The 27,954-nt window shown below is 39.3% G+C and overlaps 1 protein-coding gene across 4 annotated transcripts; it reads right to left on the bottom strand.

Annotated features, from left to right (window-relative positions):
• Positions 1–27,903, bottom strand: CRYZ (crystallin zeta). 4 transcript variants are annotated; one of them, XM_015142315.3, is made up of 10 exons: positions 27,796–27,880; positions 27,114–27,185; positions 19,560–19,676; positions 17,975–18,127; positions 14,063–14,226; positions 9,069–9,120; positions 4,568–4,717; positions 1,615–1,716; positions 1,404–1,499; positions 1–967 (listed from the first exon to the last, which is right to left on the bottom strand). In XM_015142315.3, exons 3-10 carry the CDS (start codon positions 19,668–19,670, stop codon positions 806–808), a joined length of 990 nt encoding a protein of 329 aa, XP_014997801.1. In that variant the 5' UTR covers positions 19,671–19,676; positions 27,114–27,185; positions 27,796–27,880; the 3' UTR covers positions 1–805.
• Between the last annotated feature and the right edge of the window lie 51 nt (positions 27,904–27,954).

Genomic DNA, 27,954 nt, shown 5'->3' with positions numbered 1-27,954 from the left:
TTTTGATTTTCTATAGATTTTATTACACATTATTGAGACAAATGAAGACAATTCTTCGTTTATCAAATTTGTGAGCTTAATTATTTCAACAAAATATATGACCCTCACCAGACAAACAGATAACTCTAAATTTACTCTGAAAATCTAATCAATTGAGAAGTATTACCTATTTGGAGACTATGCAGTATATCAAAGATAAAGCTCGTATTCTCACAGAACATATGGGGTCATTGGCAGCCAACCAATAATGAAGTAAATATTCTAATATTTGGGAAAATACTGAGAAAACTAATAAATTATCCTGGACATTATTTATTTTTGCCTTTACAAAAGACTTACACATCCAAATGAGGTTAGTTTAGAGTAGAGGTTTTGAGTCCAGAAAATGTTCAAAGTCCAATACAGCCATGGCTAATCAGAGACTAGAGAACCTTTACAAAGGTAAGCAGGCTTGAAAACCATTGGAAACTGAGCAGTCTTATTTTGAACTAGCATGTTTTAATCAAAGGTATGGAATTAATCAAGTATCAATTAAGAATTACTGGAATGCACCCTCATGCCAAACGATGACTAACATGCTATTTCCTACTATGATGACTCCTTGATTTGAGACAGATGGCATAAAAAAAATATTGCTAGCAATACAATGAATTTTACTCTTCTGCCTCTGTTCTTTAAAGAAAAATCTTATTTTTTCACGTAAGAAACTCATGCAATCGAATATTAATTAAAGAAAAGATAGGGTAAGTACAACTGGGGGAAAGACAGTACCTCTGATTACACAGGAAATCCATGAAAGAATTCATCATAAGAGAAGTATCATTTTTCCAGTAGCCCCACTGCCATGAATGATATCTTTATGAGCCTCGGCCACCTTCTCCAATGGATATTGAGAACCTATTACAGGTTTCAACCAGCCAATTTCCATTCCAGCTTGAAGGGCTGCTGCATATTGCTGAAATTCCTCCTAAGAAAAAGGAAAAATAAATTTCTTTTTGTAGTGAACCATGATTTAATTTTCAGAAGCATTAAAAAAACTTCAGAATCTAAGTGTTATTCCATAGCCTCTTACAAATGTGTGACTTTTGTCAACTTGTCCATAACAATAGAAAAAGTAGTTCTCTACATGATAACCATAAATCCTATCTGCCCGAGACAGTGTTAGTGTACAAAATACCTATTGTCCTGAAATAATTACTAGTATCACATTTCTATCTCAAAAAGTATGCTTACTTGGATATAAATTATATTGTTACCCTAGCTGTCCTTCTGGTGACTAATCCTTACCAACTCCCTCCAGTCATATAACTAAGTTTAACATCTACTCAAACTTTCTGTTTGCCTGAATAGGCAAACTGTACCAATGTTTAAGTTATCAAAATCAGAAGTACTTCTTTTCCTACCTTGGTTGAGGAAAAGAGAGTAACTCCAATTATACTCGACTCCTTTGCCATGGTGTCCCGTGGGTTTATTTCAATAGTACCTCTGTTGCCAACAACCTAATATGAAAAACGGCAAGTCTACAGTTAAAGATTACTGCAAAATAGTGTTAAATTGTGGTAAAACATTAAAATGGTAAAAAAAAAAAAAAAAAAAAAGAAAAGGAATACTTACTATCACTCGTCCTCCATGTGACAGAAGACTCAAGTCTTTACTAAGATTTACATTAGCTAACATTTCAATAATTACATCAATTCCTTTCTCACCAACATATTTCTATATAATAAAAGAGAAATGTAGAGTAAGATAGCAAGTGAAAAACTGTAAAATAGCTACTATCTATACAAGATATTATAAAAATGTTTCAAATGATATATAAATGCTACATCTTTGAAACTAGTAATGCAAAATTTTAAATAATCTAATTATATAATTATGATGTAATTCCAAGGTACCAGCCAGAACATCTAAAATGCTAACGATTTGTACTAAATACATTGCTGTAATGAAATAAAATTTGCCTGGAATTTTCAGGTGCTAGACTCAACTTGAGTATAAAATACTTTTCCATAGCTGAAAATTTTCTATCTTTAAAATAAAATTTCATAAAGAAACAACAAATCAAAAGTCCCAAAGCCCCAGGGGGCTCCCATTTTTATTAATAAACAAAAAGCAAAAGAAAATATCATTAGCTGTTTGGTTTTCCATGATTTTTGTTGTTTTAGTGCATCTGGTTTTGTTCTAAATGGTTTATAATCTGTTTAACGCACTAATTCTTTTGGGCTCTTGGATGATGGATGCTGGCTCTTAGAAAAAGCTACACACATCTACATTATATTCATTTTATATTAACACACACACACAAATGAATCCTTGTGCCAGGGATTACACTAGGTACTAGGAATGCAAAGACAAACAAAGGGAGCTCAAAACAAAACTAGTGAGAAAGACAGGAAATACTACAGTCATAGCTGTAATGCAATGGGCTAAGTAACACATTAGCAGAAATAAATCATACAATACAGAGAAAAAAGGTTAAGGTTTGATTGCCTGCCACGGTCAGAGAAAGTTCCACAGAGATGATGAACTTGGCCCTGAGGGATGAATAGGAGTTTCCTAAGCCAAAAGAAAGGAAGATGAGTAAGGGGAAGTTAGATCTGAGGCTGAGTCAGTCTGGACCAAAGAAACAGAAAAGCAAAGATGGAGGGGACTGAGACCACAGGACTGAAATACAAGCGGAGCTGAAGTACATAATCAGGTAAGGGGGAGTGGCAGGAAGAGGAAGAGGTAGGAGAGAGGAGACTGTAAGTTGGGACAGATAGCGAAAATACAGTGAATGCCATGTTAAAGGATTTGGATTGTGTTTTTGTTGTTGTTGTTTTCTACAGGTGTTTATTATTGCACGTGCAAGTACAGTAGGGAACAGAGAGACAAAACTGCTGTCCTCATAAAGCTTCCATTTTAGTTGTTTCTGTAGTTTTTTTATTAGTTCAGTTATGAATAACAGTCAAGGCTGGAGAAACTGAGGCCTAAACTAAGTTATGGTGGTGAGTGGAATAGAGATAAGGAAATACATTTGAAAGGCATGTCAGAGAAGAAACTGATAAAATGAGGTAACCAACTTGCTGGGTGGGAGGGAAAATGATAATTAAAAGACAGGAAAAACAAATAAAATGAAGGTTTTTCTCTTGGGGGACCAGATGAGTAGCAATGTCTAGCGGGTTGATGGCATGAAGGAAGTCAACTCACGCCAAAGACAGTTTTGGAAATCAACAGCATATGGGTATTAAGGGAGCCACAAGAGTATATGAGACTGATCAGGATGAAAGTCTAGCACCAGGGAAGATGTGAGACCAAGCAAAAACAACTTAAGGAATATGAATATTAAATAACATGAAGAGGGGGAGACTGAAAGTGAAAAGTCAGGAAAGTAAGAAGAGAACCAGTTTCAAAGAAATGTGGTCAGGGTCATATGCTCCTGAAAAATCAAACAAGATGAGGACTGAAAGAAGACCAGCAGACTGTTAATTAGGAGCTTCTCAGTGACTTCTGAGAAGCAGTATAAATACTTGGGCTATAAGCAAAACTGCAGTGAGAAGTGATGGATGGTAAGGAAGTAAAACCAATAAATACTACTTTTTCAAGAAGTTTTGTGGGAAAGAGGAGGTGAGAGAGGGGGATGAGATAAAGGTTAAGAGAATGTTTTTGAGAATGGGAGAGACTTAAGCAGAAGGAGTCAGTTGAAGCTCCCAAGACCTCATGATCTTAAAATTAGATTATTGCTAACCAAAAACCATACTCTTAAAATAACAGGCCATTTTTCATCTTTGTGAATATTCTTGGATAATGGTATCAGCAGTGAGTGCTAGATCTTAGGTTTCCCAGACGTATAACAAAGGAGTGCTTTTGCTGGGCTTTTTGGTAAGATGATTGCCAAAAAGGTAATAAATTCTCACTCCTATTTTTTCCTTCATTTGTAATGATCTAGTTTACACAGTACTCAATATTTGGGAAATTCTAATCTCCCTAACATGAGGAAGTGGTTGAGGATTAGCAAAGCAATAAGTGTTTAGCAAACTGCTACTATAGTACAAGTGAAGAACTTCTGAATCTGCTTGAATTCTGTTAAATGCAGCAACTAACTAAATGCCACCTCACCATTTTGGATGCAGTAGTGATTATTCCTCCAAAACATCCAGCTAACAAATGAACTTCATTCCCTGGGCCACACAGATCCGGTTTGTAATCTATGGATATCTCACCTTCCATGGAGAATTCACATCAGTTGAAATTATATTAAGAATACCTCACAGCTGCAAATACAAAGCTGCAGCTGTACTTAAAAAGTTATTTGCATTAAAAAAATCAATTTTTATAGCTATAAGATTCTAGAGAAGCTATATTCTACTTAATACACATAAACAATATAAAAATGATAGTGAAGGTTTAAAACTTAGACATCTCTGTTTTTTAAATAAAGTTTTAAAACACGCATAAAAATTCATCCAGGCACTGAAAAACGGAAGCAAACAGCTTTAAAGGAGTAGTTGGTTAAAAACGTATTAAAAAACCACGTAAGTCTCCAAGGAACAAAGTTTGACATTTGTAAAATGGTGGAAAATTTTACCTTAATTTTATCAATATAATTCACTTCTCTGTGATTGAACACTTCATGGGCTCCATTTTGCAAAACAATCTTTTGTCCTTCCTCAGTACCAGCAGTGCCCAAAACCTTTAAGCCATAAGCTCTAGCAATCTGGCATGCTGCTAATCCAACCTGAAAAACAAATACAACCCAAGAGTTACATATTCTCTGCATTCCTGCAAACACTTAAATACATACAAGGAACTTAAGATTCCTATGGGACCCACCCTAACTTTAAGGAACTTAAGAGTGTAAATGAAGAAATAAGAAAAACAGCTAACTTTAACTGAGCATTTAAAATATTCCAGGACCCATACTAAATAATTTCTACATATTGCTTTATTTTATTCTCACAATGACCCTATAAAGTAGATACTATTATTGTCCCTATTTTACAGATAAGAAAGTTAAAGCTTCAAATTATAAGTAATTTGGCCAAGTCACAAGCAGAGATGGAAACAGGAAGAGCTAGACCAGTCTGACTGCAGAACTTGAGTTTTTAACCACTGCATCAATATGTTTGCAGGGTTTAAAGATGATCAGAACATGCTCTCTGACTTCTTTGTGCATACGAAATTCTAAATAACAAATGTAAGGCTTCTAACATTTAAGTAGAAGAGACAGGTATACGGGCAAATTAACTAATTCATCCATTCGGTGAATGTTTAGAGAGTGTTTACGATGTGCTAGACATGGTACTTAAGGTAAGAAAGAAATTTACATTCTAAGGGTGGAGGAAGATAATCGTCATATGAACAAATTGAATGAATAAAATAAATTCAGGAAATAAAAGCGCTAAGAAAAAATAAGACTGGCTGTTGGGTTAGAGAGATAGGAATAGGGGCTATTTAGGTCATCAAGAAGGGTCACTGAAAAAACGAGACCTGAAAAAAGTGAGGAACAAGCCACAAGAACATCCGATCGGCCATGTGGAGGATGCCGTGGGCAGAGTGAATGGCCACGGGTAACCTGGGGAGGTGGGAATGCAGTTGGGATCAAAGAACAGAAAGAGGGGCAGTGTGGTTCAGGGAGGGGCATGTGCGAAAGGGTCGAAGATGAGGCCAGAAATGCCGAGTCACATAGGATCTGAGGGGTGAAGGTAGAGGCTTCTGAGTATATTAAAAACTATGCAGAACCACTGGAGAGCTTAAGCCAGGAAATGATCTGGTTGACTCAGGCTTTAAAAAGGTTGCTCCAATTATATGTGAGGCACAACGAAGGCGGCGAGGAAAATGGGAGGAGGAAGATCCGTTTGTAGCTGTTAGAGCAGTCTAGATAAGAGATGAAGCGGGCTTGAACAAAGGTGGTGGCACTGGAAAAAATAAACAAATTCAGATATAGTTTAGAAGTAAGCTAATGCGACTTCCTCACAGAGGAAAAGAGAAAAATACAGGATGTCTCCTATGTCTTTGGCCAGATTAACTGGGTAGAGTAACTGAGAAGAAGACTGGAGAGCACTAAGTTTGTGAAAATCTCCAGATTTCACTTTGCCAAGTGTAGTGGTGCATGCCTGTAATCCCAGCTATGTGGGAGGCTGAGGTGGGAGGACTACTTGGGCCCAGGACTTTGAGGAGTTTGAGGTTGCAGTGATCCTGCACTGCACTGTACTGCAGCCTGGGCAATGGAACAAGACTCTGTCTCTAAAAAATAAAAATAAAAGAACCACTTGGAACATGTTGAGCTGTACAGTGCTCCTCTACTTAAAGGCGAAGATGTTCAGCAATCATGTGAATATGAGTATGGACTCAAAAGAGTTCAGTTGGAGATATATATTAAAGATTCATTATCTTACAGACGGTATTTAAAGCCAAAGGATTAAGTGGAACATGGTGGCTCATGCCTGTAATCCCAGCACTTTGGGAGGCTGAGGTGGGTGGATCATCTGGGGTCAGGAATTCGAGACCAGCCTGGGCAACCTGGCAAAATCCCAGCCTCCCAAAGTGCTGGGATTGTAAGAAATCACTAGAATACCAGATCAATGTGCTTAGCTTAGCACAAAAGAGAAATCAAAGTAGTTTAAGAAGACAGACAAAAGAGCAATTATTTAAATAACAATACTAGGAAATATGTCTGATTAGATGACAAATGATTATACAAATAAGTGTCACATACATTTAGAATAGAGTTTCCCAAACTTGGCACTATTGACATTTTGGGCCAGATAATTATTTGCTGTGGGAGACTATCCCATGTATTGAAGAGTATCTACTCCCTAGATGCCAGAAACCCTTCCCCAAGTTGTGACAACCAAATATGTCTTCAGACATTGCCAAATGTCCCAGAGCGGAAGGAGAAATGATGCAAAATCACCCGCTACTCATAATCAGTCATTTATAGGGAGGACCGGGTTGGGCAAGAAAAGAATTAAGATGAAAACTAATGATAGAAACAGATTAAAGTTGTAACAGATTTCCAGGCCTGAAATGGACCTTAAAGATTATATGGCACAGGGGAATAACGAGGCTGGACTCAGCCAGGTTATGGCAGGAATTTGCTTAACTGAAACAAACAAATACATAGAACTCACTGTCTGACGGAGGAGAGAAACATCTAATTAGATAAAACGCAATCCACTATGGGGTGGGCCCAACTGATTTTCTACTTTAATTTTCAAATTTAAATAGAAGACCTCTAATAAAACCATACTTTAAAAAGCTAATGTAACTACATCTCCTGATGTTCTAACTGCTTTAAAAGGGTACTCAATAGCTCTTTAAAAAAGGCACTGTTTATTCTATTCTTGTCAACAATTATACCAGCAATACTCCTTCAACAGATTATGCACCATTATGTGTCAACTATTTTTCTTCTACTTATTTTGCTAACACTAAAATAGGGCACTCCTCACCAACATATCTGGATAATAGCTGTGTTCATAAATTCCACACCATTTTAAACACACAACATAATCCCCAAGGAATTTGAATTAAATGAGGACAGAAAGTACAAACAGAAGCAAGGCAAAACCCAGTACTGTTTCCCTCTGATAGGACAGGGAGGATCAGAAGCGCTTCACACACCAGGTCACTAGCCTATCCCTGCCAGCCGAGGATTTAACAAACTCAGCCAGCTCAGAGAACAGTGTGGATTTTACCTTAAAAAAAAAAAAAAAAAAAAAAAAAAAAAGTCATGGTGAAGCAACTGGGCTTTTTACAAGAGGGTAAAGGGAATATAAAGAGATTTTCTTTAAACTCTTCTCTCCCCTTTCTACTGAAATCTTTCCCTTCTGCACAAAGCCCGATGTTAGCTCTCTGAAAGCCAGGGTAATTTAAATAAATTTATGTGTTTGACAGATCCTTTCGTTATTTAGGGTTAAATTTAATTTAACCCAAAAATAGCCTCTTCAGTGAAGTTAAACAATGGGAGTTTTGGACAAGGTGTATCTGTCATATTTTCTCAAGCCCCATAAAGACAATCCTGGTGTTTTTTAATAAATTGTCTGATCTGTGAAATCCTTTAGAATTGATCTATTGGAAGTGTAGGAAGCTAGGTGTGAAACCTCGTGATTCATCTACCTAAGAAACAGAGACAAAAAGGACTGAAACTACCTGTTCTTTTACTTTTAAAGGTAAATTCACATTTTCAAGATACCAATCATTATTCAGGGGACAACGAGCCATTTAATATGTTACTTCTTTCAATCCACTCTCCAGAATACACAGTGCTCTGTAAGGGTTAACAGCTTCCTCAAAGTAAGTATCTAGTCCCAGGCCTTTTATTTTTAAAATGCAAAATCTTATCTCCAAAATTTCCAAAGCATCCATTGATAGAGTTCATGTGGATTTCTTGTTAAATTCTAACTGGAGAGGTCTAACTTTTCACTCTAAGCTCCTGAGAGACAGATTGGCAGCTAGTTTCTTGAAGAGGTTTCTCACAGCCGTGTGTTGGATGATTTCACTGAAGGGCTTATTTTAAGTTGACAGTCCTCCTCCCCCATTCCCCCACATTAGCATTTTCAGCCATGGGTTGTGGTGTTAAGGACAGGCCTGTATACTGCACTCCATGAATGTCGTCAAAGCACAGCAGGCAAGCAGCGGAAGAGAGATATAGAGGACTAAGAATTCACAGTGTAGCTTTACCGTGCTGTCTGGGGCAACATAGGTAAGCTTTAATGAGCCTTAGTTTCCTTATCTAAGGGAATATGGAATTAATATCGACCTTAAAGAACTGTTTAAAATTCTAAATAAATATTTTTATATGCTACTTGAAGGCAAAAACAAGGCCAGTTTATCTTAGTCCACACCCACTATATGTGGGAAATCTAACATATTTTTGAAGGGGTGCTCTGTTGGGTTTATTAACCAAGAAATACTAAACTAATGACTAAATATCACCTTCAGAAGACCAAAATCAAAAAAGTTTTACTACATAAAAAAAAAAGCATCTTTGACTATATTTATAAATCTGACTTTTAAAAATGACCAAAGCAACTATAATGAAATAAACTCAAGCTTGTTTCAAAATATACTAAAAAAATACTTACTCCTCCACTCGCCCCATGAACCAGAACACTTTCTCCAGCTTTCACACGGGCACTGCAAAAGAAAGTATAAGTTACATCATCTTATATTTTGAAGCTAATTAATCTTAGGTGTTTTCATCATCATAAGGAATTTCTACCCTTAGTCTGGCTAACACTAACACAAAGAGCAAATGCAACCTGATATACAGCCCCAAATATTCCCTAAGCTTCACAGAATAAACAAAGCCTTCAATTCATTTATTCCTTTAACAAGTATTTACTGGGAGTCTTTTATGTTCCAGGCACTATGCTACTGGACACTGGGATCACTATGCGGCGCTACTTCTGAGTAGCTACAGTCCTTGTAGGTCATGAAGTTAAACTGCTGAGCCTGGAGGATCTGGAATCTCTCATTCCCATATATCCCCACAGAAAGGGCCTCAAAGCAGGTTTATTATAGCTCAGTCTTTATTCTGTGGTCTAGAGTAATGTCCAAGTAAACATAGTAGCTATTTTTTTTGCCCGAGGAAAGAAAGTATTTTTTTCTTCTCCATGTCTCCGAACATCAGGTTGCACCAGCCTTGTACTCTCACTTCAGAGAGCAAAGCTGAGTCAGCAAAGGTCAGAGAGTAGGAAATGCAATAAATCCTATCACAAAGATTCCCATGTCATCCCCTAAAATGTCCAGATTCTCTGGTGAAATGGCATTTTCTTTTTACTTCTGGTTCACATGACTACTTTTCTAGTATATACTGAAAAGAAGGGACATGCAGCAAGGCATGAGGGGATGCCTCACTATTCCAGATGGACAGTGCCAATGTCACAAGCCAGCAGATGCTGTGGGATCCAGATCTGACTCTTAGGAAGGATCTCTTACTTCCTTGAACAATGTGGGGTGGCCACACTGTAGAGACATTATGGAACATTATGCTCCATCTGGGAAAGAGAACACAGTAACCAGAGTCCTGCTCCCAGCTGTGCACCAACAACTGAGAAATGGCAACAATGAGCAATAAGAGAAGCTTTCTCCCACACTCTTGCTTGGAGCTAAAGAGACTGAGGACAATATGTTAAAGTAAAACATAAACATAAGGGGATAGGATCACTAGTGTTAAACTATGGGATATGAAATACTTCCAACGAAATTTTTCAAAAATTCTTGTAAGATGTCCCTCAAACACTAAAGACACATTCTCATAAAAATCTCTAGGCCTGGGGTGAGGGGAGAAAAAGCAGGCAAATCCTTTCCTGAATCCTTGTGCAGAGTCGCTGTGACAGTTAATTTTATGTGTCAACTTGACTGGGCCAAGGAACCCGATATTTGTTCCAACATTACTCTGGATGTTTCTGTAACAGTGTTTTTTTTTTGTTTTGCTTTGTTTTGTTTTTTTAAATGAGATTAACACTGAAATAGCTGGATTTTGAGTAAAGCAGACGACACTCTAGAATGTGGGTGGGCCTCATCCTATCAGCTGAAGGCTTTTGTTCTCAGAGACTGACCTCTGATGAGCAAGAGTAAATTCAGCCAGCAAACTTTCTAGGGATTTAAACTGCACCTCTTCCTTGTGTCTCCAGCCTGCTGGCCCACTGCAACAGATTTTAGACTCACCAGTCCTCCACAATTTCATGGGCCAACTCTTTAAAATGAATCAATCTGTGTGCGTGCGCACGTGTGTGTGTGTGTGTGTGTGTCTGTGTGTGTACACAGTGACTGACTCTTAAGGAATTTATACAGAGATAAATGATAGGTTAGATAGATCAAATAGATAGATGACTGACTGATAGACAGGCAGACAAAGAGACACACATCCTGTTATTTGCTTCTCTGGAGGACCCCGACTAATACAGTCATCTTCCCTGGCGCTCACAGCACTCAGCCTGGCCTTCCACGCTGCTGTTCCCTACCATCTTCTAGTCACTGAAGACTAAGACCTGGCACATAGCCTTTCTCTTCCACCCCAAATCCAGCTCCAATCAAGGAGATTCAGCATTCCCCAGAAAATCAAGCACCACAGTTCCTGAATTTTCCTCCACTTATAGCCACTGTCTCCCAGGGCTATAACTATCAGCAATCATTCCCCCTGAGAAGTACCAGATGCCAATAACCAGGATTATGACACTAATCTATCCTAATTCTGAAAACCCATATTCTCTCAAAATCTTTCTTCAACTATGCAGAGATTACTGACTCTCAACAACTCCATTTCTGTCCACTTGCTGCTCCTGGCCTTCCTTCCATCCCTCCTCAGCCTGGATTCCATAGTAGATTGCCCAACCTCCTCTCCCCGCAGTCCCCTGTGCTCTCATTTCCTTTGCACCATTCTATTTTGCCACCAATATTCCAGCCCTGGATTAATGTTCAAATCTAGCTTCCTTGATACTTTATTCAAATGACTAAGTATTATAGAAAAAAAAAAAAAAATCACATGACCATGCATTTTGGTGCCACTTCAGCTCTGACTGTTAAAATATCACTTTTTGCCTCCTACTTAATTGTGAAAAGTGAGGCAATGACATACAAGTACCTTCAACACTCCACCTCCCTACCCATAAATATTTCCCATAATTATATCATCTTTACCCCTCTAGGTTTTACGGATAAGCTGTCCTTTCCATACTGGAAGCCAGTCTCTCTACCTATGTCCTAAGTCCTTTCCATCTTACGTTATGCAGATTTTGTTCGATCTGTAAATATGTTCAAGTCTTGCCTATCCTTAAAAAAAAAAATCCCTTTTTCCCACATACTCTCCTCAGGTAACCTTCTACTCTCTCTTCCTTGTCTCCCCGATTTTTAAAAGAATAGTCGTCACTCAAGGAATTGATTTCCTCTTCCTTCCTCAATCCACTCAATCAAACTCTTCCCACCATTCTATTGAAAAGGAACTGACTAATGTCACCAATGACCTCTTAATTGCTGGGCCCAACTGTTATTTGCTTCTGAACAGACCTCTGTGTTGCATTTGACAGCTGGCCTCCCTCCTTAGTAGCACTATCAATTGCCACTCCTAAAGCTGCCAGCAGTGATTGTGAACTTACCCTGTGTGAGCCCTGTACTAAGAACTTTATACACATTACCTCCAAATAATTCTTACCACACCCTAGCAGGTAGGTGCTGTTATTATCTATGTTTCTCAAACCAGTAAACTGCACCTGAGATGTTTAAGTAACTTAACCAAGGTCATACAACTAGCACTATGTGAAGACATTAACCCAGGCCTTTCTGTCTTCAAAGCCCATGCATTCACTGGATGCTTAAGGGATACCATGACCTCTAGATTCTGCCGGCCATGGAATCCTTTCAGTCTCTTACGAGTCTATCCTTTTTCTCTGACTACATTCTTAAATGGTGATGTTCACGAGGGTTTTATTCTCACTCCACTGTTCTCACTCCCTGAGGGATTTCAATCACTTTTCATCTTGTCAATTCTTACCTACATGCTGCTATCCCCAAATTTTTATCTCCAGTCTTCAAGCTTCTGACTTTTTTATCCAATAGGCTACTGAACCTCTCCATTAGGATGTGTCTCTCATAATTTCAAATCCAAAACTGAATACAGCTTCCCTTTGAAACTTTCTCCTTCTTTTCTTTGTCACAGTTAAACATGAACCAAGCTAGAAAGCTAGACTTCTCTTAAGCTCTTCCTCATTCTCTACCTGCAAATAATCACCAAATACCCCTGATTTTACCCCCACTAAATAGTTATTCTTTCCTCTCTCCTTACTTCTTCTACCAGAACCCTTGCTCTGACCCATAAGGATTTTGTCTAGTGGAGACTCCTATAAGATACTCCTATCTCTCTCTCCATTCCTATCCTCAAATTCATCCTACACACAGCAGATAAGTGATCTCAATCAAACACAAATATCACAATGGTAGTCTCCTGAATAAAGCATTTCATTACTTCCAGTCCTTTACAGTGCAATAGATGAGCTCTATAATCTGTCTTTTACAATCTGAATTCTATCTATTTGATGACAGCTAACATTTATTGAAAGATTACTCTGTTCCAACTTTATTCTTCACTACTCTTTCTCTTGAAATTTCCTCTCTAGCAAAATCAAGTTGCTATAGCTGTTCCCACACACCACACTGTTTTTCCCCATACTATCCCCAATGTCTAGAATGTCCTCTCTCCTTCTAGTTACCATTCCTCAGGTGAATTCCCTCTGATGCTTTTCAAATACTTAGTAGATGGGATTAAAATATAGATTCTCAGGCACCAGCTATGGAAACTGACCAGAGGGTCTGGGGTAGGGCCCTATAGTGTACTATTAAATTGCTGCCTGGATGATTCTAATGGATAACAAGATTCTTGAACCATGGCTTTAAAACAGTAAGTTAAAATAATGAGTCTTTTTTTTCTTTTTTTTTTGAGACGGAGTCTCGCTCTGTCGTCCAGGCTGGCATGCAGTGAAGCGATCCCAGCTCACTGCAAGCTCCGCCTCCTGGGTTCACGCCATTCTCCTGCCTCAGCCTCCTGAGTACCTGGGACTACAGGCACCTGCCACCACGCCCGGCTAATTTTTTGTATTTTTAGTAGAGATGGGGTTTCATCATGTTAGCCAAGATGGTCTTGATCTCCTGACCTGGTGATCCGCCCGTCTCAGCCTCCCAAAGTTCTGGGATTACAGGCGTTAGCCACCGTGAAAATAATAAGTCTTACACCTTGCCAGGAAGCCCTACCTCATCACCATAGGCACATGCCTTCTGAGCCTATATATCTCTATGTACATTTCTACCACTGTACTTTCCACATTATATATAAATATGATCATTCTAATGTCATTTCCCTTACCAGACTATGAGCATCTTGAACACAGCATTCGCTCTTTTTTGTATCCCCAATGATTAGTACAATTTCCCAAATTCACAGTTTCCATTATATAAATGTTTAATGGTAAGTAAATGGTAACCAAAAATAATGAACAGATGGATGGACAGACAACTAGAAGGGAGGCAGTTAACACTGCCCTCATTTGGCATTGGCCATAAAATTGACAAAGTGTGTTATTACCTGTGGATCAGAGCTCGACAGGCAGTAAAATATGGGATACCGATGGCAGCTCCTTGTTTAAAGTCCAGTTTTTCAGGTAGTTTGTAAACAGTGTGGTCTGCTGCAAGAGCGTACTCTGCATAGCCTCCAGAGATCGTGCTGCTAGTGAAAACTCTGTCACCTTTCTAGGGGAAGAGACAAATGAATACATGCATTTGTATTCTAAAAATATTACATCAAAATAGGTATAATCCTTTATAATAAGAAATAAGTGAGTACTTATCTATTGTTCTCTATATCTAGGGTCTCATATAAATAATTTTTGTTTTGTTGAGTTGGAGTCTTGCTCTGTCACCCAGGCTGGAGTACAATGGCATGACCTCAGCTCATCACAACCTTTGCCTCGCAGGGTCAAGCAATTCTCCTGCCTCAGCCTCCCAAGTAGCTGGGATTACAGGCACGCACCACCACGCCCAGCTAATTTTTGTATTTTTAGTAGAGACGGGGTTTCACCATCTTGGTCAGGCTGGTCTTGAACTCCTGACCTCGTGATCTGCCCACCTTGGCCTCCCAAAGTGCTGGGATTACAGGTGTGAGCTATCGTGCCCAGCCATAAATCATTTTAAAATACTGAACATTTAAAAATATTTAATAATGGGAACCGATGGGAAGAAAATCTAAGGAAAACAGAAAAAAACATAAGGAAGGATAAACTTCCTTGAATGGCATCATGATGATGCTGATGGCTCAGTCCATGAAGAGCTTGCTATGTCAGGCACTGCATTAAGTGTCTCTGGAGTGTTATCTAATTTCATCTTCACAATGGCCAGTGAGGTGGGCATGTTTATTCTCTCTTATTTTAGAGCAATCCCCACTACACAGATGAGGAAATTGAGGAACAAAGAAGTTCAATAATTTCCTCAGATCAAGCAGCTAGCAAATAGCAGTCAACATAAACTGTTATTTTTGCCCAAAATGCTAGGGAGAAGAAACAAATAAAATCTGAAGTTTCTTCCACACACCAAACACCTCCTCTAAATCCCATCCATGAGTTTCCTCACCCCTGCATTGCCACTATGTCTCATGCAAACACCCAAAGGCAGAAAACCATACTAGGACCCTGACAGCATGATGACCCAGGACAGCCTTCTTCTTGACACGGCACCAGAAACACAGTAAAGTCTCAACAAATGTCTGTTGGACCTCACTATTAAAAAGCAGATGCAGGACTCAGGGGGAAGTAATGCCCCAGCCAGGCATTATTGGTCCAGTATGTAATTCGCACGTTAGGGAAAATTGGACTGCCCACTATAACCACCTGCCTTAACTCCTCCTTCTTAAAAAAAAGTAAATATTCCTTAGAAGAGGCAAATTATTAAGGCAATGATTGCTCAGTATACTTTAACAGAAATCTGAAAATGTAGAAATGCTATCTGATAGGATAAAGACAAAAAAGATTCAGAAGCCATCCAAGAATCAAGGACAAGTACCACCACTTAATATGGTTGCCTAGAAATGTCAAATATGATGAAGATTAATCCTGTTTTTACAGCTAAAAAACATGTTGAATTGATTTCAATATAATTCAAACATTTACTGCGAATATACTATATAGAAAGCATTATTTCAAGTTATGTGAGGGACATCAATACCACTGTCCCTAATGTCAAGCATCCTAGACTCTAGGGGGAGAGAAAAGCAAAGGATAGAAATAATTATAAAAAGCAAGGCAAACATGATTAGCCACTGAGGATAGGTAAAAGAAAAAGAAAGAAATTACTTCTAAGTAGAGGAAATTAGGAATAGCTTCATTGAGAAGCTAATAATTGAGGTAAATCTTGAAGAACAGGACAAGATTTTGAAAACTAGAATGGGGAAGAGTCATTACGGGTGAAGGAAACAAAGTTGGCAAAATGATAGGGACAGGAATAAATGCCAAGAAATTAGCAGCATTTATTACCAATGAGTAAGCAGACTAACGTGTGGTATGTAACCGTTTCAGGAGATAAAATGAAAAGAAACTGAAGCTAAAGTGTAAAATCCTTTGAATCCATGTTTTTAAGTTTCAATTAAATTTTGTTCATTAGAAGAACCAATATGAACAAAAACACAGAGATGAGAGAGCATGGGATGTGCAGGGAAGGACAAACAGTTCATTACTGAAGAATAAACTACACTGTGAAGAGGAGTGGGAGGTAAGACTGGAAAAATAGATGGGAGAGAGCATGAAACAGTCTTATTTCATAACAATAAGGAATTTTAAGAGTCTTCCTGAAGTCTACAAGACATGGATGCAAGAATAAAAACAGAGGTGTATAACAATCATAATTAAATTTTATAAAATGATTCATTCTAGATTAAGGACGAATTCCAGGGAAAAGAGAAAGTTATGTAGCCATTATAGAAATCCAGGTCAGGGGTGTAGTTAAGTAGGTAAGATAGCCTGAACTAAACTACTGGCAGTGGAAATGGAAAGGAGAGAGAAAACAGTTCTAGTAAGGGAAAGCGAGGAGTAATCCTCAAATCCCAGAAGTCACCAGGACAGTCACACAAGAGAGGCACTATCTGCAGTGAGAAAAGATAAGCTAGTTTTAGACACGTTTTGTACGAGATTTCTGGAGGTTGACCATGTGAGTCCAGTGTCTCCAACAGAACTCTCTGCAGTGATGGAAATGTTCACATCTGTACTGTCCAGCAGGGCAGCCACTGGACACAGAAGGCTATTAAGCATTTGAAATGTTGCTAGAGTGACTCAGGAACTGAATTTTCAATATGAATTTAAGTTGAATTTTAAATTGCCACATGTGGCTAGTGGCTACCGTTTTGGATAGCACAGATCCAGAGTTCAGCAGAAAATTCTATGCTAAAGATGTAACATGTGATAACGGCAACAAAGAGAGTGTATGAGATTGCGAAAAAGGTAAAGAATACAGAAAGCAGAGGTCTAAATAGAGACTGAGAGCCCTAGGCAACACCAAGATTTGAGGAATATCCAGAGAAAAAGAGAGGCCGGAAAACAGAGGCCCAGAAAGGAAGGGGAGAGGAGAACAGAAGAAAATGATGTCACAGAAGCTGCAGAAAAAGTTTTTTAAAGAAAAAGTTAAGTGGCTGAGAGTGTCAAATGTCACAGAGAAGTCAAGAAAGATAATGACATAAAAGGGCCCATTAACTCCAGCAAAACAGAGGCCATTAGTGACATTAGCAAGAGTCCTTTCAGTGGAGTGATGGGGGCAGAAACCAGGTTGCCACAGGCTGAGGAGTGGAAGGTTGTATGAATTTGCGAGTCTTCCTGTACAGGGGAACAGTAATCTTCTCTGTCTCAACCTAATTTTGGTAAGGTGCTGCCAAAGTTGAGTAGGTCAAGGAATTATGAAGAAAGATGATAGGACATGAGTCTACTATGAATATGCCTTTTGGCATATATATATACACACACACACACACACACATATATATATATCCTGATCATAACATTTTCAGTGACTGAGTCAGAGCTCCAAAATTGTATAGTGACCTTGCATTTTTTCATGTTTTACTTATTTTTCAAAAGAATTAACCTTATCTTATGAAGCAAAATTTATAAAAGGTATTAAAAATTATTTTAGCTTGTGTATCATCAAGAGTTGGGAAATAGTCTAACTTCCTTGTGTGCTTTCTTTCCTTACATATTTCTATTAAATCAAAAAAATCACAGTTCATTCTGTGGGGACATGAAGATACAGAAATCATCCAGCACCTATTCACAACAATGTAGTAAACAAATAAGGCCTCTGGATAAAATCTAATTTCTTTTTTGACTAGAGGAGTCCCCCAAGTGGCAGAAATTGTGTAACAGGGCCTTTTAAAGCCTTAAATAAGATGCAGTTGAAAGCTATGTTCAAATATTTTAAGGAAATAAATTAAGCCAAATAGAAATAATTAAAAATGCAATACCTTGAAAGCAGATGCATTATCTCCAACAGCTTCTATCACCCCAGCCACATCTGAGCCAGGAGTATAGGGTAAGAGTGGTTTTTTACTGTAAGTACCAGAGCGAATGTATGTCTCCACAGGGTTGACACCACATGCATGGACCTTGATTAGAACCTGCAATGACAATGTATTTTAGTTCACAGAAAGAATATAGGCATTCATTTAACTTTATGCTAGGACTGTGCTGATTATGGGAGCTATCAAAATGGGAGAAAAAAGCAAAACAAGTAAGTGCTTGCCTTCAACAACCTCACATTCCAGTTTTACAGGCTAACATAAATAAGTATGACAGAATGGCTATGTACTGTATTAAAAACATTTTGGGGAAAATAGTGAAAGAAATATTTAAGGGGATATGTGGTAGAGACCTCTGCATGTTCGTCAAACCCATTTTTTCCTTTTCCTGGGTACACAGAAAGAGTGGTGCTTCTTCACCTCCCTCATGGTTATGATTAGCCAAGTGACTGAGTTCTAGCCAATGGAATGTTAGCAAAAGTGACAGCAGACACTTGCAGGCCTGACCGATTAAAACTTCCTAGCCAAGCCACACTGTGCTTTTCCTCTTCTATGGAGACCCCAGAAGACAGGGGTTAGGTGGCAGAGCCACATGAAAGAAGAAGCTGAGTCCCTAAGTCACTGTTGGAGAACAGCTACCCACCCACATTTGAGAACTTTTAAATTTAGTGTATAAGAAATAATTATCCCTGGCTGGACCATTGTAATTTTTAGGTTACAGCAATTGTAGGAGCTAATTTTACCTTAATTAACACAGAATGATTACCTCTGCTATAAGAAGGCTTTATAAAGGAAGTGGTATTTGAGTTACGGTTTAAAATATAAGTAGAAATTAGGAATGAGAGAAAAAGGATAGTTTGGGTAAAAAAAAATAGCATGTGCAAAGACAGAGGAATGAAAGGGAGTCTTAAGGAAACTGGACAAAATCTCATGTTGTTACAGCACTATATTTCTATATGGAGAGGGAGTGATGAGAAAAAAATTTGTAAAGATAGGTTACAGCCAAACTGCAAAAACTCTCATAGGCTTGCTAAGAAAATTAGACTTGGGAGGCATGGAGGGTGCAGTAATAAAAATACATAATTTAAAATCAAAAGTATATTATTAAAGTCATTGGAGGTGATTAAACTATACACTTAAATTCTCATGAATCACACATGAAAAAGCATGAATGCAAAAGAAAATTGTTTTCCCAGCATGCAAAAAATAAAAATCATGAATGTTTGTAATAGAATAACTTATTCAAAACTCCTTATGTGTCCATTCAGAAAAATCCAATTATTGCACTACACAGATCATTCCCTACATCAAAAATTTTCTTATAACCAAAGGTTATTCTTTTTCATATATCTACTTCACTAATTATCAGGTTTATGTTAACTTTATCAATGTCCATATGTATATGTAGTGTAAATTGCATCCTAATTCAATGTCTTTAAAAATAATTGTGACTCTGCTTCTTTTGAACACTATTTGCAAGAGACTCACACTCAGTATAATTATGGCCTCAATAAAGTAATTTTATTTCTACCTGATGGTCTTTTGGAATTGGTACTGCAATATCTGACTGCAATTTCAGGACTTCTGGTCCACCAAATTCAAAAACTCTAACAGCTCTCATCAACTTCTGTCTGGTCGCCATGGTGATCTAGATACAAAGAAAGAAAAAAATTAATGTATTGTCACGTTGTATCTAAGATATCATCATGTTTTTTCCCCCCTGGAGGGAGCAGATCAAACAATTTTTTCAAATAACAATTTAAATCATGAGCTTACCACTGATCTCATTTCATGTTTAAGGACCTTTCATCTTACAAATCCCTCAGCTACAAAGCAAAATACTTCATGATACTTACTGTAGGGATTCAGTGCCTTCAACAAAGGAATCAAATATGCAAACAAAAACATCTGGATAGACATAGCATGATACTATATTTAGGTTTTCTTGCTTGGGTTGCGATTTTAGAAATTTTATGAGTTTAGTTTTATTAACATTAGGTAAACCGCCCTCCTTTTGTTAAATTATGAAACATTTCAAACATTTACGTGACAGCCAGTGTATTGGTTCATTTCCATACTGCTATGAAGAAATACTGGTGACTAGATAATTTATAAAGGAAACAGGTTTAATGGACTCACAGTTCCACATGGCTAGGGAGGTGTCACAATCATGGTGGAAGGCAAAGGGGAAGCAATGGCATGTCTTACACGGTGGCAGACAAGAGAGCTTGTGCAGGGGAATTCTCTTTTATAAAACCATCAGATCTAGTGAGACTTATTCACTATCACTAGAACAGCAAGGGAACTCCCTTCCCCGTGACTCAATTACCTCCCACCACGTCCTGCCTTCCCAATAGTCTCCCAAAATCTTAACTAATTTCAGCATAAACTCAAAAGTTCACAGTCCAAAGTCTCATCAGAGACAAGGCAAGTTCCTTCTGCCTATCAGCCTGTAAAATCAAAAGCAAGTTAGTTACTTCCTAGATACAATGGGGGTACAGGAAATGGGTAAATACAGCTGTTCCAAATGGGAGAAATTGGCCAAAAGAAAGGGGCTACAGGTCCCATGCAAGTCTGAAATCCAAAAGGGCAGTCAAATCTTAAAGCTCCAAAATGAACTCTTTTGACTCCACATCTCACATCCAGATCACTCTGAAAAAAGAGGTGGGTTCCCATGGTCTTGGTCAGCTCTGCCCCTGTGGCTTTGCAGGATAAAGCCTCCCTGCTGGCTGCTTTCATGGGCTGGCATCGAGTGTCTGCAGCCTTTCCAGGCATACAGTGTGAGCTATCAGTGGATCTACCATTCCGGGGTATGGAGGACAGTGGCCCTCTTCTCACAGCTCCACTAGGTGGTGCCCCAGAAGGGACACTGTGTGGGGGCTCCCGGTTCACATTTCCCTTCCACACTGCCCTAGCAGAGGTTCTCCATGAGGGCTCCATCCCTACAGCATACCTCTGGCTGGACATTCAAGAATTTCCATACCTCTGAAATCTAGGTGGAACTTCCCAAACTTCAATTCTTGAATTCTGTGCACTGGTAGGCCCAACACCACATGAACGCCTGAGAGGCCTCGGGCTTGCACCTCTGAAGCAATGGCCTGATCTGTATGTTGGCACCTTTAGGCCATGGCTGGGATGCAGGGCACCAGGTCCCTAGGCTGCACACAGCATGGGCGCCCTGGGCCCAGTCCAAGAAACCATTTTTTAACTCCTAGGCATCTGGGCCTGTGATGAGAGAGACTGCTGCAAAGGTCTCTGACATGCCCTGGAGACATTTTCCCCATTCCATTATCTTAATGATTAACATTTGGCTCCTCCTTACTTAGGCAAGTTTCTGCAGCTGGCTTGAATTTCCCTCAGAAAATGGATTTTTTTCTATTGCATCTTCAGGCTGCAAATTTTCTGAAATTTTATGCTCTGCTTTCCTTTTAAACATAAGTTCCAATTCCAAATCATATCTTTGTGAATACATAAAACTGAATGCTTTTAACAATGCGCAAGTCACCTCTTGAATGCTTTACTGCTTAGAAATTTCTTCTGCCAGATACCCTAAATCATCTCTTTCAGGTTCAATGCTCCACAGATGTCTAGGACAGGTGCAAAATGCCACCAGTCTCTTTGCTAAAACACAACAAAAGTCACCTTTGCTTCAGTTACCAACAGGTTCCTCATTTCCATCCAAGACCACCTTGGCCTGGACTTTATTGTCCAAATCACTATCAGCATTTTGGTCAAAGCCATTCAACAAGTCTCTAGGAAGTTCCAAACTTTTGTCCCACATCTTCCTGTCTTTTGAGCCCTTCAAACTGTTTCAACCTCTGCCTGTTACCCGGTTCCAAAGTCGCTTCCACATTTTCAGGTATCTTTACAGCAGTACCGAACTCTAATAGTACCTATTTACTATTATTAGTTCATTTTCATACCGCTATGAAAAAACAACTGAGACTGGGTACAATTTACAAAGGAAAGAGGTTTAACGGACTCGCAGTTTCACGTGGCTGGGGAGACCTCAAAATCATGGCAGAGGGCAAAGGAAAAGCAAAGGCACAACTTACATGGCTGCAGACAAGACAGCATGTGCAGAGGAACTCCCCTTTATAAAATCATCAGATCTCCGAGATCATCCTGGCTAACACAGTGAAACCCTGTCTCTACTAAAAAATACAAAACAAACAAAATTAGCCAGGTGTGGTGGTGGGCACCTGTAGTCCCAGCTACTTGGGAGACTGAGGCAGGAGAATGGCATGAACCTGGGAGGCGGAGCTTGCAGTAAGCTGAGATCGTGCCACTACACTCCAGCCACTACACTGCAGCCTCGGCAACACAGCAAGACTGTCAAAAAAAAAAAAATACAAAAAACAAAAAAAAAAACCATCAGATCTCATGAGACGTAGTCACTATCATGGGAACAGCATGCAAAGGACCTGCCCCATGATTGAATTCCTCCCCCAGGTCCCTCCCATGACACGTGGAAATTATGGGAGCTACAGTTGAAGATGAGATTTGTGTGGGGACACAGCCAAACCATATTACCCAGCTTTAACAAATCTTAACATTTAAAAAACCTAAACTATTATAGATATAATTGAAGCCAAACCTGCTTCTGGCCCACCCTTTCAAGAGGTGACTATAACCATGAATTCAGTACTCATCATTCTCAAACATTTAATATCACTTCTACATGTGTATGTAATATTAAACAATGTGTTATTGTTTTGCATGTTTTCAAAATTCATACAGTTTAGGGAACACAAAAATCTCAAAAACTTAATGCTGAAAGGAAAAAGCAAATTCTGATTTGAAAAAGAATTCTACAATTTGCTTTTTCCTTTCAGCATTAAGTTTTTGAGATTTATCAATGTCGAAACACTTGGCTTTCTGTAGTTCATTCATTTTAACAAAAGGGGAAAACGTCAAACACTAAAAACAGTGCACCATATGCAATCTTTTATAAATTACAAGGGCACAGCTAACCTTTCTGTCATATCACTGTTAATATCAAATTAAATGGAAACTCAGAGTTCAAATAACCTATAAAAAGACAAAGAACATTTGTACAGAAAATTATATAATCTTAGAAAATTTTCTGTACCTGTAAAGATGTAATGAAAGGTTTTGACTATATCCCCATAATTATATCTGTGGGTTATCATAATTTCTTGAAATCAACCAAATAGTGTTAGATTCTGCCATCACCTAAAACATCTGCTTTAACCACAAGAAGTTTAAACATTAAGAAGAGTTGCAGAAACCAGGACCTGATACGAAAGACTTCAGACTTTTACTGTATCAGAACTCCATACAGGACTACTCAGAACAGAGCCCATACTGGCTATAAAATGTCATTCCACATTTCCACATACAGTGGCTGGGGCAGGGGGTGGAATCAGAAGTATTTTGGTAGTGTTATTGATGGAAAGTTCCTGATATAATTAATCAAAAGTTTGTGTCCCTTTAAAACCCTTAAAATGATTTAACACAGTGTCTAGCCCAAAGGAGAAAGTGACATTTCCAAAGGTTGTTTAGCAATGACATATCCTGAAGGGTGGTCCTCGGGGGAAAAAAAGAGGCAGAAGCAGGCAGACGGCATAAAGATTGCACTTTAAAACAGCTTGGCAGTGTCTGACAGGGAGATGATCTGTCAGAGGGCAGGGCTGGGAAAAACAGCCCACTCCTACTCAGCAATCTCACCACTCTACTTCCATTCAGGTCTTCACTCTAGCTGAGAATTCTTTAGACAAGAAAGTGAAAGTGTCAAGAAAATAAAAAAGAAACAGGTTGCCCAGATGAGATGGTGGATATAAGAACACAGAGGTTGTTTTTGTTTTGTTTTTTCAACATGGTGTTATGGGAAGAGCAGGTTTTGGAATACGCAGCTCGAGGTGTGAGTCCCAGCTCTATCATGTAGCAGCCACATGGCCTTGGGCAAGGCAGTCAACCTCTTGATGCTGTTTCCTCATCTGAAATCTGGGCTCCCACTCAGAGTTATATGCTAGAGACATGGCAAGCACCAAGCACAGAACTTAGCAAACACATGCTCTTGTATATAGTAGACATTATTATTGTTTTCCCCTCTATTCTTTTCAGTTTCTGAATCATAAGGATTGCCTGAGCCCAGGAGACCCAGCCCAGCCTGGGCAACATGGCAAAATGGCATCTCTACAAAAAAAAAAAAAAAAAATTAGCTAGATGTGGTGACAAGCACGGGTGGTCCCAGCTACTCAGGAGGCTGAGCTGGGAGGATCGCTTGAGCCCAGGAGGTCAAGGCTGCAGTGAAGCAGTGAGCTGTGATCGTGGCACTGCACCATTCCAGCCTGGATGACAGTTTGAGACCCAGTCCCAAAAAAAAAAAAAAAAAAAAAAAAAAAAAGCAGACTACAGAAGTCACTAAAATGTTATGAAAAAAATATACTCTATAGTTCTGTAATTATCTTTAATTTAATATAATGATATTTACACGACTCTGGTTGTCAAAACCAGCTCTTATTCTCAAAGAATTCGGTGAAGATGACTTAAACAAAACATTAATACCAAACATTGGTTGTTACCCAATGTGTATTTTTCTGAACCTTAACTGTGCATGAAGCAGTGTGTTAAACTCAGAGAACACAAAGAGCAAGGAGAATATGCCCCACCCTGCCCCTAGCTTCTGTAAGCTGGGTGCTCTCTCTCTCTCACACACCTACACACATACCCTATGAGATGCTTGCTCTTTTTCCATTTTCCATATCTACCTACTTCCTACCTATGTCTTTCACTCACATCTCACAATTACCATAAAAAAAAAACTGTTGTAATAATAAAAGTAAAATTACTCTGAAACAGGAGCTGTATCTCCCCCCCCACACCGCCGGGCGCCCCCCCCCCCCCCACCAAACACACACATTTTGGCATTGGCTAAGTGAGAGAAAGGAATAAAGAAAGAGGACTCATCTGCTTTGCCCAGTACTAAACTACCACATTACACTAGTGGGCTTCAAAGTGATGGGGCATGGCCTGACCACACTATCTCCTACTTTGCTTCAGCTGATCTTATTTCCCACTGAGCCTTTAGCATTCTGATTGATCAGGCTCCAACCTGCACTCATTGCCTTTGAACTCACCTATCCACGGGATCATTATATGCTTCATAATGATGAAGCCTGTCAAAAGAGATTATACAAATAATAAAATAACGTGGCATACTGATAGCAAATAGGATAATACTTAAACTCCTGTAATACTGGATTTCTTCTAAAAAGCGTAAGTCTCTCACTTTCACTGACATAACTATTTTCACAACAAGTAGAGAAGTTATTTAAACTATTATTTTATGCAGAAGTAAAAATAAAATCGCCATCCATTTTATGGATGAGAAAACATCACAAGAGGTTAAGAGACTTGGCCAGGGTCACACAGAAGCAAAGCTAGAACCCAAGTCCTATAATTAAATGGTGTTAGCTGATTTTTTTTTTTTTTTTAAGTTTACAATCCTTTTCATCTCACCCTTTGAGATGCTGGCATATAAGACCCTTTACTTCATAGAAATAAACTTTACAGCCGGGCGCGGTGGCTCATGCCTGTAATCCCAGCACTTTGGGAGGCCGAGGCGGGCGGATCACGAGGTCAGGAGATCGAGACCATCCTGGCTAACACAGTGAAACCCCGTCTCTACTAAAAACGCAAAAAATTAGCCGGGCTAGGCGGCGGGGGCCGGTAATCCCAGCTACTTGGGAGGCTGAGGCAGGACAACGGCGTGAACCCGGGAGGCGGAGCTTGCAGTGAGCCGAGATCGCGCCACTGCACTCCAGCCTGGGCGACTGAGCAAGACTCCGCCTCAAAAAAAAAAAAAAAAAAAAAAAAAAAAAGAAAGAAAGAAAGAAAGAAAGAAAGAAAGAAAGAAAGAAAGAAAGAAAGAAAGAAAGAAAGAAAGAAAGAAAGAAAGAGAAACTTTACAATAGTGATAGTGAGGAAGATTGAGCTAGAAAATGTGAAATCAAACTAACTTGCGGGGAGAATCACATATTTTATGACTAAGGCATCTGCTTAGAGTTTGAAATTTCTCAAATACCCACTAAGTCAGGGAATGCAGCAGAAATACAAAGGACATGATTCTATTTTTTAAAATGTGTAAAAAAAATTACTCCCTAGCATCGGATCCTTGTGGACAGGACAGACCTTTCCATTGCTTGTGGTTTTTAATTGAACTATACTTCAAACAGGCCTTCCTGTTTATCAAATGTAAACTTTTAAAAATTGGAGTCCCTTGGTTTAATTTTTGGTTTTATTTTACCTCTGAAAGGTTGCCAATATGCCTTACAAATCTAGGAAATAGGAAATCTAAAATCCCTCCTCCAACAGTGATCTTTTTCCTGGCCATGCTTGTATCCATTTGATTTAAATGAAAATTAAAGGAATTGGGAAAATATTAGGATTATATTTTAACATAGGAAGAACAGATCAATTCACAAAGCCAGGACAAAGGAACATGATGAGACAAGAGCAAAAGTAAAATTAAATAAGAATTCTGGCAAGAATTTAAAAAACTGAAAACTTAGAAAAAAAATCAATCATTACAAAATGTTCTGTTGCTAATAAAAAATGACTCATGTAAGCATATGGTTTATTATTAATCCAGAAGGTAAAAAAGTCAAGAATTACAAGTGGTCAGAGAAAGTCTCTTCCTGGCTGTGTGATCTTATCAGGCCACTTCTGTTCACTTGTGACAGGACGGGGTATGAAGAAGGGAGGAGTTTAATAGATAATTCCGGACTCCTCCAGGTTCCCTGATGGTATGGAACGGGGCAGTCTGTTTCCTAATGTTGGGGGAGTAGAGCTCGGAGAGATTTGCTGCTGAACTCACTGCGCTAACCAGACACGCAATCACAGTGGCTTCAGTGGGACTCACACAGCAATTTCCATTAGCTACGGACAAGCATTCCAAACTTTAGCCTTTAGGTTTAATCATTGACACACCTTCCCTGGTCACTGAGTCTCCTCTAGAAACTCAGTATGAACATCCAACGATGTGTTAACAGGGTGTTTCGTAATTTTCTTTTGAAGATTATTCTAAGTGGGGGGCGTCACAGGGTCAATAAAAACATACATTTCTCTCAAAGTAAGACTGCAATCCTGATGACAAAGCTCAAGGAAGACGAGGCGGCAAGCTCCGGGAAACCTGTAATTGTGGGAATCAAGGAGAAAAAAATTTCCCACAGCTAGGCTGTGGGAAGGGGTCCTACCTAGAAGAAATCAAATCCCCTACAGCTGGGCTGTGGGAAGGCGCCCTACTTAGGAGAAGAAATCCCCTACAGCTGGGCTGTGGGAAGGGGCCCTACCTAGGAGAAATCCCCTACAGCTAGGCTGTGGGAAGGGGCCCCGGACAGACCGCTGCGCGTTGCTGCAGGAATCCCCAAACCCAGGCACTGGCTGCAGGGAAAATCAAGCGGGTGACTGGCGTGGGGGATGCAGCGTGGGACTGGGGGTCGGGGAGTGCGGGGGGCGGAGGCTGGGCAGGGGTAGTTCCAACGAACGCCTCATGGTGTGGTAGCCTAAACTCAGACACTAAACGCAGGACCAGAGCGCAAAACTCCCTACGTGATTTATGGATGGGAACTTGCAGCCCCTGGAGGGGAATGGCTTTGGTCTGGAGGTCTTTACGCACTAATTCTCTGAGAGGACAGAGGGCAGGAAAGGAGTGCAGCCAAAATCAACCTCTGTTGCACTTGGACGAGCAGTGGGGAGATTCGCTGTCTGAACAACTAAGGAGAGTTTTTAAAACCACTTACCAGAATCTAGAGTGGGAATTAAAATCTGCGTGGGCCTCTTCAGATTCCACAGGATGAGGTCTGCTACAAGTTCTCCAACTTTTGCAGGCTCCGCCCACGCTGTGCGCCTCTCCCCAACCCCAGGCGAAGGCACTAGAATTTCCCAAATTAAGAACGCAG

Source organism: Macaca mulatta, chromosome 1 (genome assembly GCF_049350105.2).
Source record: "Macaca mulatta isolate MMU2019108-1 chromosome 1, T2T-MMU8v2.0, whole genome shotgun sequence".
In the NCBI taxonomy this organism is placed as follows: Eukaryota; Metazoa; Chordata; class Mammalia; order Primates; family Cercopithecidae; genus Macaca; species Macaca mulatta.
The sequence above is the reverse complement of the archived record's forward strand: the minus strand, read 5'-3'. Positions and strand labels throughout refer to the sequence as shown.